The sequence below is a fragment of the Semicossyphus pulcher genome, unplaced genomic scaffold, assembly GCF_022749685.1.
Source record: "Semicossyphus pulcher isolate SPU_LCO1_2020_fin unplaced genomic scaffold, fSemPul1.0.p SCAF_4, whole genome shotgun sequence".
NCBI lineage: Eukaryota > Metazoa > Chordata > Actinopteri > Labriformes > Labridae > Semicossyphus > Semicossyphus pulcher.
The window spans coordinates 15,604,434-15,619,371 of record NW_027211715.1 but is presented as its reverse complement, the minus strand read 5'-3'; the positions used below and the strand labels follow the sequence as shown (position 1 = coordinate 15,619,371).

General features: G+C 42.0%; 1 protein-coding gene across 1 annotated transcript in view; it reads right to left on the bottom strand.

The window, feature by feature from the left end:
* Positions 1-14,938, bottom strand: part of sema6bb (sema domain, transmembrane domain (TM), and cytoplasmic domain, (semaphorin) 6Bb) — a 137,514-nt gene that overhangs the window by 28,513 nt on the left and 94,063 nt on the right. Inside the window, exons 11-16 of the mRNA XM_069679556.1 lie at positions 11,666-11,797; positions 10,962-11,111; positions 9,731-9,910; positions 6,944-7,084; positions 3,850-3,927; positions 322-380 (exon numbers count right to left, since the gene is read on the bottom strand). Coding sequence (XP_069535657.1) covers positions 322-380; positions 3,850-3,927; positions 6,944-7,084; positions 9,731-9,910; positions 10,962-11,111; positions 11,666-11,797 — 740 coding nt within the window. The remainder of the gene's footprint in view (positions 1-321; positions 381-3,849; positions 3,928-6,943; positions 7,085-9,730; positions 9,911-10,961; positions 11,112-11,665; positions 11,798-14,938) is intronic.

Below are 14,938 nucleotides of genomic sequence, written 5' to 3'. Positions count from 1 at the left end.
AACATACACTGGGATTTTTCCTGCCAGTGCAGAGACAAATAGTGACTCGCAGACCGTCTTCATGTTGATTCTGCTGGCTACTCTTGGGAGAAGTGACAAACTACAGAGCACTGAGGTGGATTGGGAATCGTCTCTGTGTTTATTTGCGGATTTCCTCTTTATATACACGGAAACTACCAGGCTTTTCCTCGTTCTCACTGTACTGTTGTTTATACTGACGATACACAAGTTACATAAGGATCTAGGCGAAGACAAGCAAGCTATTAGCTGTAACACACACACACACACAAACACACTGAGACTGAGAATCACTCCTCTTACCGTCACAGTCACCCAAGTGGGCCACGTTTCCCTGTTCAACATCTTGCTCGAACGGCAGTCTGCGGAGGAGAAGAGACACAGTCATTAATCAGGAGACACAGAGGCGCAGCGACTCGGCCACCGACACACAGCACAGATCAGCTCTGATAGAAGAAAACTATCTCAATGATACAGCAGAGGACAAGAAACAAGAGAACATAAATCTCTACAAGCGCCTTTAACACTTCGATTGTAGAATTATTTGTTTTTATTTTGACAAAGTAAAAAAAAAGAAAAGAACTCAAGAGGCCTTTGAGCTGCAAAAATCTCTGTTATAATTTACAGATAACCGCTCGTTCCTGCAGGGTCATTAACTAAGCTAATTAATGCACTGAATTGCAAGTGTTTCTAGGTCAACATACCAGTCCTCACATGGGAAATCTGTGGTGTAAATATAAACCCCACGTCCGCAAGTATTAGAGTAGTTTTAAGAAACTCTGTTTAAGTCATTATTATGGAGCTTAAGGTTGGAAGGTTTTCAGAAATATATCACAACATCATCAAATCAGTGAAAACCCGATTAAACTTGTATGAAAAAGTAATTTGTCACGAGAGTAAAAGTTAAACAAAACTTCTCAAAAACCGATGACATATCTTATTTCTACAACTCTATCCCCGTACTTTAAAACTCATTTCCCATTCGGGCAACAGGGGAAGGTGGAAAACTCAAAGGACGATAACATATGATGAGGTGAGGAAGCAGAGGAAATGAGAACAGCACACAGACCAGGTGCTCACAAAGACAAACACAACTGCTCTTAATCATGGGTCATATCAGGGAAAACACACCAAGTTGCAATAGAAAGGCTCTGTGTGTGTGTGTGGGTGTGTGTGTGTGTGTGTGTGTGTTTGGATGTGTTACAAGCCCTCAGGGTATTAAGCCTGTATTAAATGCTGGCCAACATCTTTTGTTTTACTTGCAACAGATGATCGCTACTTTTTGTGGTTAATTTAAGAGGATAAAACAAATCAATGATTCATACATGCTGCTCTGCTTGATCTTTTCTGGTAATGAGTCAGTCCAAACCACTGCAGACACTATAAGGTTTTTGTTCACTGAGGATCGCTGTTGCACTGAATTATTATCGGGCCTACAAACAACCTTGGAAGAACCAGAGGACAAGCTAGTTAAGGGTGTTAAAAAGCTCACTAAGAAGTCTGTGTTCTGCAATTAGCTAAAGGCTCCGGCGGCAGCACAGCCAACGTTCATGCTTTTAAAGCTTAGAAATCCAGGTGACAAATGAGTCCAAGTGCACTGTGAACCTATAGCGGTTGTCATCTTAACAAAGAAAAATGGCTTGTGTTCAGTTGGCTGCCTCCCATAGGCTGTGGGTCATTTACTGTGTTTACATTAGCTTTGCCTGTGAGTCAATGTGTGTGCGTGCATGTTGTTTTGCTTTTTTTTCTCCGTGATTTTTATTTCCAGCACATTCTCCAAGGTACACTGGCTCCAAGATTTCATAATAAAGGAAAAGCTGATAAAGACCATATGTTGGTGTTTACAGCAATGATTCTCAACCTACAGTACTTGTGCAATTTAGGAAGAGTGAAAAGTTTAAAAGTGACCAGAAATGTTGAAATAGCATGAGCTAAAATCTAATGGATTGAAGAGGGTTAGCTAAAAGTAGTTGTTGATAATGGTTGAAAAAGTTAGCTTGAAGTAGAGGATAAATAGTTACCTGAATGTTATGGATAAATGTAATAGTTAGCTAAAAAATAATTGATAAATGGTTGAAATTATGAGATAAAAGTTATGGCTCAACAGTTTAATAGTTAGCTAAACGTTTTACACAGCTGAATAGTTAGCTAAAAGTTATGAATAAACAGTTAAATAGTTAGCTTAAAGTTATGGATAAACAGTTACACAGTTAGCTAAAAGTTATGTATAAACAGTTAAATAGTTAGCTTAAAGTTATGTATAAACAGTTACACAGTTAGCTAAAAGTTATGTATAAACAGTTACATAGTTAGCTAAAAGTTATGTATAAACAGTTACATAGTTAGCTAAAAGTTATGTATAAACAGTTGAATCATTAGCTGAAAAAGCAGTAGAAACAATTAGCTAAAGGTATTGGATAAAAGGTTGAAATAGATAGCAATGCTTCTTGACTAGCAGGATTTTATCAGTTTAGAAATAGTTTAAAAGGTAGCCAGGTTGAAACAGCTCCTAAGCATAAGCCTAAAATAATGGATAAAAAGTTAGCTAAAAGTAGCCTGATTGTATAAGGATGAAATAGTTAGCTAAAGGTAGTTAATAAACAGTTTTGTCACCATGCATGATGGTAGGAGATAAAAAAGAGAGTGTTTTAGCATCCCCCATTAAACGGCACAATGATAAAAATAAACAAAATGAACATATCAAAAACTTAATAGGTAAGTTCCTCAGAAACAGTCCAATGTATAATAATTAGAATGTAATGTTGTCTTATGCCTACTGCTGAGCTCTCCTCTGGCGTCCCTGTGAAGAGAGGTTGCATTAGTCCACAAAGAGGAAATCCACAGTAACTTGATGCAAAATCGATTGCCAAGTTGACCGCCCTTGCTAAATCAAATCAAAACCAACAGAGGCCTTTAATAGCATAAGCAGGCAGCCTGGGGTGGTCTTTAAGGCCCATGTTGTCTGTTCTGCTGGCACTACACCTGTGTTTTGAAGGCCTAACTCAATAAGCAGCCTGACTAAACAGAGATTTGATTTCACAGGAGGGAGGCGGCCATGACTGGAGGTGAGCTGTCAAGACAGAGTGCTGCATTTCAGTAGCAGGCGGAGAGAGAGGTCACACAAACACACATACTCTTACATTCACACACACCAGGACACCCAGTCAGACACACACAGTCAAACGTTTCCAGACAAGATACTGTCTGGGTTTGTGTGGATAGCAGACAGAGTTACACAACAGGGAAACAAACACAAAACTTTGCACTCAGTCACACACCTACACAGTTTTATATAGCCACAACTTGATAACAGGCAAAGTGAAAGAACACAGAATTGTTTAACAGCAGCCGCAGACATCTTGAATCAATAAGTAAACACAGCCCAGACTGTGTGACAGGCTACTTAAAGGACACAGATGTTACTCAGAGGCTGAAATAGTTGCAGCTATAGCACCAAGGACTTCCAGACCAAATAAATAAAATATAGGATGCCTCTCTCTCTCTCTCTCTCTCTCTCTCTCTCTCTCTCTCTCTCTCTCTCTCTCTCTCTCTCTCTCTGGGTTGTCTAATAGCTTTACTGTAAGAAAAATAACCTTGAGAGAAATGATAAATGTAGAAACAAATCAAATCAAAACAAAACACATAATATAAATCAAAGAGAGGACAAACAAAGGAGGTGAAACAGCATGAAATATTTCAGGTGCAGAATGGACCAGACAGACAGAGTGTCAGTATGGTGATGCAGGGTGGGTAATGAATACTGTGTGAGGTGGTGCAGACGGTGTGTGTGTGTGTTTCCGTGATGTAAATAGGAATGGAGAGGTGTCATACCTGGTCCCAGGTCTGAGGAACGAGCAGGTGCTTCCTCTGGTCCAGCCGCAGTAAGGATCCCTGGAGGCGATGCAGTTCCTGCAGAGACACAGAATATAATTATATTCTTGAATCCAGAATAATCCATATTTCACTTTTAATTCCCCTCAAGTAGCTTAAAAGTTGAATACTAATTTTCTTGATTTTGACTTGTACCAAAGGAGCAATTCATCATTTTCACACATAAAGCAAAGCTTACGTATTATCTACAATACTGATACATTTACGGATTCTTTTTTAGATAGTTGGATTAGTCATTTAGTCTATACTATGCTCATAGTAAGAACTAAAAATAAGATTATCTCCTCAGATATGGTATTGTTGATATTTGCAAACTATGCAAACCAGTGCTTCACATATTAGCATTTCCTTAAAGGAACAATGCGCCCCTGGAAAAAGCCACTGTCAGTCAAAGCTGGTAATCGATGGACGCAATAATATTTGAAATTGGCGCCATAGCTGTGAAGAAAGTTGTACAAACAGCTCGTGGTTTCGCCCATTCTACATTCATACATCACCCAGCATGCATTGCGCCCCTCCCTCTGACAGGAATGGCTCAACAAGAGACGCTGGAGTGAAATACTACCGTTTATGCTGCAGGCAGTGGCTCAGAGCGGTACAGAATCTGAAATACAACGAGAATATACCGGTGGAACGTCTAAAAAATCTTCAGGTCTGCAGTCTAAATTTCAAACCTGGTGATTTTGAACGAGGCATGACATCGGAGGCGGGCGTCTTAGATTGAGGAGGTGTAGTTTAGTAAGCTCCCTGGCCACCGCCAGATGATGCGTTTTACGTAGTTTGGCTGGGTTTTTCCAGGGCCCATTGGAGAAGCGGACAGCGTCCTCCAAAGGCACAGAGCCAGATTGCATTTTATTTCTACCATAATGGCATCAGCTCCCCATAATAGCATGATAGGACTGAGGTTGAAAATCGGGCCCTTTAAGTGTGTCATCAGTTTTAAGATGTTCTTCTTGCTTCCAAGAAAGCTGTTAATTTCCATTCATTTCTGAATATAAGCCTTGAAACTTGCTCGATAATGCTATTCGTCACAGTGATTAGTTTGTCATCGTCTTCTTTGTAAGAGTTACAATACGAGGCAAGGTGGAAATGAAGTTGAGAGCACGGAGAGATTTTAAAAAGAGAAGCTTTCTTGCGAGTGGATTAAAGTAGCTAAGTATGAAACTTAATCCTAGCCTTGGAAATAGAAGTTGGACAAAAAAAGTTCGTCCACTTTCTAGCTTTGCCAACCGCATCTCAAAGCCTTTAGAGAACGAAGATAAAGGTAACATCTTTGGAAAAGCTTATAAATGCACTCAACAGTAAGTGCCTTTTCCTGAAACTACAACAGTTGAAGAAAATAGAGAATTTGAGAGCCATCTGTCAAGCCTGAATCAACAGTCAACAGCCTTGAATATATAGGAACTCAGCAAATGTTCAATACAGCAACAGATTCACATTGTCCATGTTTGTTTGGCTTTGTCTCCAAGGTTTAAAACACGATGGTACATAAGTGAGGAACATTTGAACTCCTTCTAATAAATAATAGATGTCAGACAGTCCTTGACTACAGCAAGAAGTACAGTTAAAAACCTGAACCTAAATAGATGTTCGCTGTCAAGGCTGATCCAGTCTCAAGACAAATTCAAGTCTCTGTTAGTTTGTTGTATACCTTACAAGTGTCAGGAAGGTGAGGAAAAAATCTTTGGCCGGGATGTCGAGTAGTCTTAGAGGGATTTGTTGTTGTTGACCAGTGTAAAACCGATATGATCGTTTAATGATGTACTGTGGGGTTACATGGGGTTAAACGGACAGCATGACTGCTTGATGACAGGTCTGTTTATGGGGTTAAATGAGGTTAAAGGTCAATCTGGGTCTGTCTGTATTGGAAATCAGATCCTTTACTGTAAGACCGTAAATTATTAAAGCTCCATTTGAAAAAAAGCTAAACATGCAGCACTCTTCGGAGGTGAAAAGCCGACCTGAAGCTGCTGAGGCGTGACTAAGAAGCCTTGAACACACAACATTAACTCCCTCATCTAAACACGTAAACGCACACACCTCAGAAGGCATGTGAGCGTCTCTTAATGTGCGCTGGATTACACGCTTGTATGACTCACCTGGTTCAGTGAACACACGGCACGCCTGACGCAGCGGTGTACGTACCGGTTTGTGTTAGTGTGTCAGTGGACCCTAGCGGTCCACAGCCACAGGCGTCACGACTCGCTAAGTGTGCCAATGAGGGAGGGAGAGTCTGCGTGTGCGTGTTCGGAGGTGAAATATAGTTACTTGGAATATATGCATTTTTATGTTTAATTATGTTGGATTAATGGACTTTCTTCTTTATAAATACCCCACTGCACATTCAGTTTGAGTTTAACACATGCATGCTGGCGAGCAGCCAGAGAAACAAAATTAGCAACTTCACTGGAGCTTCTGATAATCTTATAACTGCTGGATGAAAAAACAAAATATAATCTGAAGCATATTAAAACATTAAAAAGAGATTTCATCTTATGCAACTAGTGATTACAACTGATGATGTACTTACATTATTAAACTTTAAAGGGAATTCTTGTATCCTTACTACTCTCTCTGTTTATGATTACCATTCATATACCACATTATCTATTATATAAGTGCTCATTATCTGTCAAAATAATGGTACATATAATGTATAATGAAGTTAAAAAATGCAGGCTAAGGCAATAAAGCAGGATTATTCTTTATGGTGGTGTGTTACACAACCCGCTTTTATTAGATTTTCCTCCAATTTACTGGCGCATTTTATGGCATTTTGACTCATTTCTGCATTATACAGCAGTTAACAGATTGTCACTTTGCTCAAGGACACAGAGACAGTTGTTATGAAGTTGCAGAGGGGTTATTATTGCAGGGAAATTCAGGTCAGCTACAGAGCAGAGCAGCAACCTCTGGGGCTGGCAAGGGGTTCACGCTGTCTCGCTTAAGGACACTTGTGAAAGGCCAGATGGTTCTTGAATGGTCACCTAACGTCTTATCGTGCGGCTCTTTCATGTTTCTGGTGCGGACTTACTTCATGCATCGGGAGTAGAGCTGGCATCGTGCCACGGGGACTCTGACCACACAGGAGGGGAAGGCGAGGAGCAGAGTGTGGCTCGCCCGGTCCAGGGTCAGAGACAACAGCTGCCTGGCCTGAGGAGAGTCTTCAGCACACCTGCAACACAAACACACACGCATAGAGGAATGCATTAAAGTGCAGGCAGATGCAAAACACAAAAATGCATTAGGCAATTTCAATTACCAGACCGAGACAGCACATTAAACCTCTGACCTCACTCTCAGCATAACATCAGGAAAAAACATTCGTCATGACTTAATGTGAAACACAACCAAACATAAACAGAGCTGTAAATGAAAGCTGTCATAAAAGTGAAAGCCAGGAGCATAACCAGATGTCAATCTGAATATGCACAGTGCCTGTTGTTGAGGTTCAAGAGGTCTGCCGGCCATCAGAAAACAGCAGCCAGGAGCTGAATCGCTTCTAATTGGCACTTAAAGCTACGATGGCCGGCACCGACCGGCCTTCACGTAGCGGATTTATACCTTTTTATGCACATGTGCACTCACGCATCGGTTGTATCTGGATGGTTTATGGTAATAACATTGCGGCGGACCCACAGTCATTAAGAAGAATCTATCATTCTGCTAAGGCCAAGCTGTGAGTCATTCTTCACAGGCAATATCACAAAATACAGGAGAAGAGGAGGGGGAGACGTGTGGGGAAAGTGAAAAAATAGAATAAACAACCAACAAAAGGCATGAAAAAGGCAAAGACACAAAGACGAGAGACTCATGAAAAGAAAATAAAGGGACATAGAAGCGAGATCAGACAGCAGGAGAAAATAGGAGATATGGACTCTGTTAGAGTTGCGTCTCTTTCAGGCCATTTCCTGGTTCATTATGGCAGCCAGCCATAACCACTGATTTCTATCTGACTGACTTCTGAGAAGGAGACTGTGTTAGTGGTCCTTCTTCTGTGTGCCCTGGGGTTTTTAACAGGACAAGGCGTCTTTGTATGTAAGGTGAGGTTGGGGGTGGCCTGGCCCTGGAGCATAAAAGGAAAATAAAAACCTGACTGTACTGTGTCTCCTGATTAGCCGGGTGCCTGCTGTTATAGCTGGACTGTCACCGACCTCCCGGTGGGCTCATCCCGCACACACACACCGAAATTATCCCTCACACACTGGCTGCAGTTCACACCAGCTCATTCATCACACAGTCCCCTCATTTCACTTGCCATCACCGTCCCTCATTTTGTCAAGTCTGACGCAGAAGCTGAGGCTCAAATTGGTGTGGAAATTTTGGAGGGGCTGGGAAAGAAACTTCACAAGTGAAGCAGTACAAGTAGAATGGAAAAAATAACACCTTGTTTCCCTTATTGCAGAACGAATCGGCTGTATCAGGGAGAACTATTACTGTGTCAGAAATCTAGTGTTTGGAAACATGTAATCTCTTTTTAAAATGCCTCAAATTAGCCTGGGTGAAAGATAATCACCAGCCAAATCTGCCTGCATCAATGTGACAACACCCCCTAATCCCTCCCACCCTGCAGAGGTCCACCATGTGGAACACTGCCCCTCAACAAAGAACAAAAGCACAAATGAAGATTGAAAAGGCATTATACCCAGTGCTCATTACATAGTGATGGGCATCCAATGAAACCTCAAAGCGGCTTGCCTCATGCTAAATGCTAATTAGAAAGCGACAAGAGGCCCATTCCACTCCAATCTTCTGTCATGATCCAGATATTAAATATAATTTAGCTTCTCACTAAAGATAAGGGGTCATTTTTCCTGACTGTGCGCTATGTCACTTTTGTCGAGATTAAGCGTAATGTGATTTTATCATCTTTTCATTATTTTCTCAACCTCATTAGAAGATGTTCAGATTAACTGATAATAAATATTAGCCTCTAATCCTATTCTTTCTGTTTGCTCTATTTCTACTGTCTACATGGGGTTGTTCTCCTGCACAATTACGTGGATCTCTCAGAGAATAGGTGAGTTCTTCATAATTCAGGACACGTCATGTTTTGAGGACATGCCATGTTTTCTCTTCTTGTGACTCCCTTTCAAGGTGTATCTCACCACCAGCTCCCCTCGCTGTGTATACATCAACCACAGATGTCATTTAACCCTTTCCTTACCTTGACTGCTGCGTGTCAAGGGCTAACTTACATCAAGCACGCTAACTATGCAGGATTGTGTTGTAAGGGAATATGCCAATTAGTTTTCTTGTCGAGAGTTAAAGGAGATGTTAAAACCCCTCTCATGTCATTGTAAATCTATATTTAATTTTATGTTTAATATTTTTTCAGACTGTGCTAACACCAGAAGCCTGTTAGCTAAGATTAGTGTAAGGCTACAAACAGGGGGAGCCTGCTAACCTAACTAGCCTAGCTCTGTCCACAAAAAACCCCCTCTTAACCTCAATAGTTAAAACGACCCCATGGAAGTTACTGGAAAAAATAAATTAGGCACCTAACTGAACATGACTTTCTTACTCTTTTGTTTCTGTACAAATTTGTATAAAAAACTAGATAAAATGTGTTAATTTGTGAGAATTGTGCCGCATCATTGGACAGAGGCAGGCTAGCTATTTCAGCCTGTTTTACATTGCTAGCTAAGCTAATTGGCTGCTGGCATTAGCGTCATACTCAGCCTACAAGCATTAAAGTGATGTCAATCTTCTTGTCTAACTTCCTGGAACAAAGCTAATAAGCACACTTTAAAATATTTTGTGTTCATTTAACAGTTTCAAATATAAGTCTATGTCCTCTCTGTTAGCTTTAGCATCTTACTTATCAGGGTTGTATCCCTCCAGTTCCTCCAGGAAGATGTTGCTGTTGGTGACGGTGTTGTCCTGGTTGGGCATGATGAGGAACTTGAGGATGGTCCCTCTGCTCGACCCGAGGAACAGGACGGTCCGGTTTCTGTGAGGCCCTGCTTCAGTATCCACCACGATCTTATTCAGCTGGTACCTGCTCAGAGATTGAGACACAGCGCTGTGGTAAAGCCACCGTGTTTTGCGACTCATTTGGGACTTTATTTCTATAAAAGCTAAAAGCACAGTAAAGGAGCTCCCGGAGGCGAGTTGATGATTTAAGTGCATTACGACTGATTGGTTTGGGTGTAAAATACAGAGTCCTGCGAATTTAAATCATAATATGCCATTTTCTCTTGAGTCACTGCAAAATGAAATGAATTCCACAGGGAAAAGGCTGCTTATCACATTTGCATAATAAACTAATTACACCAGACGTTGAGTCATTAATAATATCAGTCAAGTAAATGGGTTGTCTTGGAACAATAGCAGAGTGTTGCTGAACTACACACAGGCCTGTGAGTGAGTCAATAGAAGCCATGTTGTGTCGGGTGTTTAATATTCAATATACATCCAGTCACTATAATCCCCTGGTGGCTGGGCTGCAGTGGGACTACATACGATAGATCGTGTCGAGAGACAGAGAGAGATAGAGCGAGGCCATGCTTTCGTTTATGTCAGACTTGATGTGCTACAGCTGCTCGTCTGCTATTACAGGAGTGCACAGTCCAAACAGGCGGACCATGTCTGTGTTTGGATACATGCTGTGTGTGTCTGCAACCCTGTCCCTTACACTCTAAAACAGCATGTAAGAATTTAGTATCATTAAGTTCATATAAATACAGTGTGTAAGTTTTAACAACTTAAAATGTCAGTATTTCATTTTCAGACTCTGTTTAATGGATAAAACCCTCAAGAGATCCCTTTTTTAGAGAACAAGAAAAACAAATCATACCTCTGATTTGTTTTGCCAAATGTGTCTTAAGGGAAATATAATTGCTGCCTGTATTTTGTTTAGAGGTAAAATTAGGAAGTGAAAAGTTTAAGCACCCAATCCAAGTCCTATAGAAGTGGTTGTCAGTTAAGCACAGGGGATATACAACAAGGCACTTAGTTGAAGTTAAGATAAGGTCATGCTTTCAGTTAAATGCTCATAAAGTAAACATATCTTATATAAACAGAAAGTTGCTTGCTTGAGTTTGTCTTACCTGACCATGGTTCTGACTATCCAGGGTCTTTGCCCGAGCGATGGGATGGCTTCATCCATCAGAGGATGTGTCTTGACGAAGTTGAGCATCTCATCAGGAAATGAGTTCGAGGAATTAAACCTGGAACCTTGAACAGCACAGCCACCGGGTCTGGAAACAACACATTTAAGGACATTTTTAGCAAATGGTACACAAGCAACTCCTTTTTTGAGTACTTCAGGCCTCAGAAAAGAAACATTTATATAATTAGGGAGTCTAGACTGTCTGAGTGTCTCAAATTCAGACACATCCGCCTTTAACAAGGAGAGGCTGATTTGATTTACTTCACTTTTGAAGTATTTGGCAAGTGATGCATGGTTTAATGAGGTCAAGACATGCCTTTAGATTTGATGAGAACAAGTTGTATCCTTTCTTAGAGATGAAGTCCAACCCTCTACCGAACTTTTAGTTTACTGAGTAAAGTTTCTACAGGCTGTAATATAATGTGTGGCCTCTTGCTTTATTCTTCATTACAAGCGTGTAATCAGTCTTTTTGCACCTTGTAACTAAAAACTCAAAACGTGCTTGTAGGTATGTATTTCCTTTTGTTATGGAGCCTGCTAAACACACATTATATTGAATGAAATACAGATGTCCATAAGACTGTTTTCTGCTATGATACCAATCTGAATACAGGTGCAGAAATTGAAAGCAGCCATGTGTACCTTGGCTTGGGAATGACTTCATCTGGAACGGGCGTCCAAATGGACTCGGGTGATTTCTGCTCCTTGAACCTCCCCTCGAACACGGCAGCCAGCTGCTCCATGTCGAAGGCGCACACCGCCGATCCTGGGATACTACCGGGACAGAGAGGTGAGACGGAGTTAGATTGAGACAGAGCCTGTCAATCGATGAAACACACTGAGCTGAGTGTCAGTCCTGTGTCAAGCAGATTTACTTTCTGAGAGGGATGCGGCAAGAATCAGCGACCAAAAAGAAAAGATAAGATAGACGATACCTCGACTGAAAAATACAGCGTGAAATGTGAAAAATGAAAGAAGTTAAAATACAGAGAGTCAATTGTGAGTTTGAGAAAGAGACAGGCACCCGGGGAAGATGACAAATTGGATTTGGGCCGTTCATATTTTGACATTGAATGCTTGAACACAAAGGAAATTGTTTCTGAGACGGAAAGAAAGACAGGATAGGAAAGATGCTGTCACCTCCCAGGGCGCCGAATAGATACGTAGCGGATGCAACAGCTAGATTAGACCCATGAAAAGATTTTGGCTGTAATCCCTGGATTATAAAAGGAAATAGGAAATGAGTCATAGAATATTTTGCCTTTCAATAAGAGGCGGAAGATTCTCGTAAACCCCAAAAACACATTCCGGTCTAAATGACGGAGCACCTTGGAGGCTGTTTAACTACTCGTGAACCCTGTGATGGGAATCAGAACATCTGTTACATTAAGCGTCCTCAGCCCACACACACACACACACAGATACGGCACATTCACACAAGGTTAGGCTGTCTCTGCACTGAGCCGGATGCTACGTTTGTGTGTTATGGCTAAAGAGACAGAAAAATAAAGAGAGCGGTGTCAGGATGAGATAAGGAATGAGTTTTTTAAAATCCCCTGCCTCCTGCTCTGAGACTCGACTCTGTGCTCTCAATGTGTCCTCGTCAATGACTAATGGTGTGCGTGGTGTGAGAGCTAGTGACTAAGTGCTAATACCTTAGTGATACACACATTGAAAAAAACCTGAGAGACTGAGTCACCTGCAACCTGCTGCTCCATAAATCCCACACACACTCCATCTGTTTCCTGCCTCCTCTCTCTCTCCGTCTCCCCTACAAAATAAAAGTCCAACTGCTGCTTCGAGGGATTGCCCCTGTGATTCTCCAGCGGGGCTTCTATTGAGTGCCCCTTTGAAAGCCACAGAAGGGTTTGTTTGGAAAGGCAGCGCCCGAAGGCTGGATTTTTGGTTGCAGCGGGGAGCCGTGCGCTCCTGATGTGCCATTTGATCAGGTCACGGCGGCTCCCTCAGTACTTATCATTCATAGGCAGGGATGTGACTCAACCCCGGCCAGTGTGGCGGAGCTGCAGGCGTATCTGTGGACGATATGACGCGTCTCTCAGGACCGCAGGCACCAGATGTTATGTGTGACATGTGTGCCAGCTCTGCACCACTGCCAGCTTGGCTTCCTTTCTCTACCTTCAAACCACCTCTCCACCCTACACTGGCTCTCTCTCTCTCGCTGCAGGTCATTGGGTTTGGACCGTGTTGGGCTGCGTGTTGAACAGAAGTAAGCCAAAAGGCCTCGGGCTGTTTTTCTCTCCGAATGCTCTTAATTATTCTCATTTTCACTCAGTGCTTCTCGCTCCTGCTTTTGTTTCTTATTCTGTGTGCGTTGGGTTCTTGTACACAAATGTTGCCCTCACACTTGAGAGTACTTTCCTTTGTTTATTATTGCATGTCCCTGTCTCTCTGTCCATCGGCATTTGTCCTTCCTGCACTCTGTCTCCTTGTCTCTGGTTGAGTGACAGGCTGTCCAGGCCAGATGCATGGGGGTGTCCATTTGAACGGGCTACTGTGGAGCCTAAAGTGCTTCCTTACTGTTTAACGATCTCACTGGCGGCTTGGAACAACACAATGCTCACGGACCCTTGACGACTCGTAGGAGTAGAGGAGGAAGAGGAGAGAGTGAGAGTCATGGGAAGCTTACATATGCGTCCTTAAAGGTATAATAAGTAGGATTTTTCCTTGTATTTTGTCAACAACACAGTCAAACTGGGCCCCTCCTCCTGGGCTCTTTGTCACCAGAAGCTCACTCTCACTCTCTCGTGCGGGAACACTCCCACCCCGCCGAGCTAACACCGACAGCATCACGGCTACCATTGCTCTAGTATGCTAACCGCCTGTTAGCTTGTCCTACCTGGTTTAAGGCACCTACCTGTCCAACAGAAAGAAGGCCAACTCTGCCTCGCTCTTTCGCCATGTACGCCGGTCTGAATGGGGCCCAGTTGCTAATTTGAACCACTCCCACACTCACTAACACACATGTAGAGGCCCATAAGTGATGATTTATATTATATTATATTTGTAAAAGTCTATATTTTATTTTTCTAGGAAAATCCTACTTATTATACCTTCAATTATGGGTTTTACTGTGATGAAATGTAGCAAACTGAAATTTTCCATCACCTGTTAAAAAAAACTTTGAAAAATACGGCATCTATTAACCACAGGAGTCAATGTAATTTCTATTCACTTATATATAAGTTTAAAAGTCTGAAAATCCAGAACCCTGATTCCAGAATTTCAGGTTTTTTGAGTTTGTTGACTTTACTGACTTGACTTGATTTCCACCAAACTTGGCAAAGAGCCAGAAGAGACTTCAGGTAAACTTAGTTTGCTTTTTCAGCAAAATCGGAAAAACTTTGGCCGCCATGATGGAATTAACTTAACAATAGAAATGGCTTCACTCTTTAAGGGCCAGTTTGCTGATTTTCGACCTCAGTCCTACCATGCTATTATGGGAAACTAATGCCATGCCTTCCAAGCAGGAAGAACATCTAAAAAGTGATGTCACACTTAAAGGGCCCGATTTTTAACCTGAGTTCTATCATGCTATGATGGGGAGCTAATGCCATTATGGTAGAAATAAAATGCAATCTGGCTCTGTGCCTTTGGAGGACGCTATCCGCTTCTCCAATGGGCCCTGGAAAACCTCCACCAGACTGTTGGAGGCCAGGGAGCTCGCTAAACTACGCTTCCTCAATCTAGGATGCCCGTCTCTGATGTCATGTCTCGTTCAAAATCGTCAGGTTTGAAATGTAGACTGCAGACTCAAAGATTTTTTAGACAATCCGGTATATTCTCAGTGTTTCGGATTCTGTACCGCACTGAGCCATTGCCTGCAGCGAAACGGTAGTATTTCACTCCAGCGTCTCTCGCTGGGCCATTCCTTTCAGAGATAGGGGCGCAACGCAT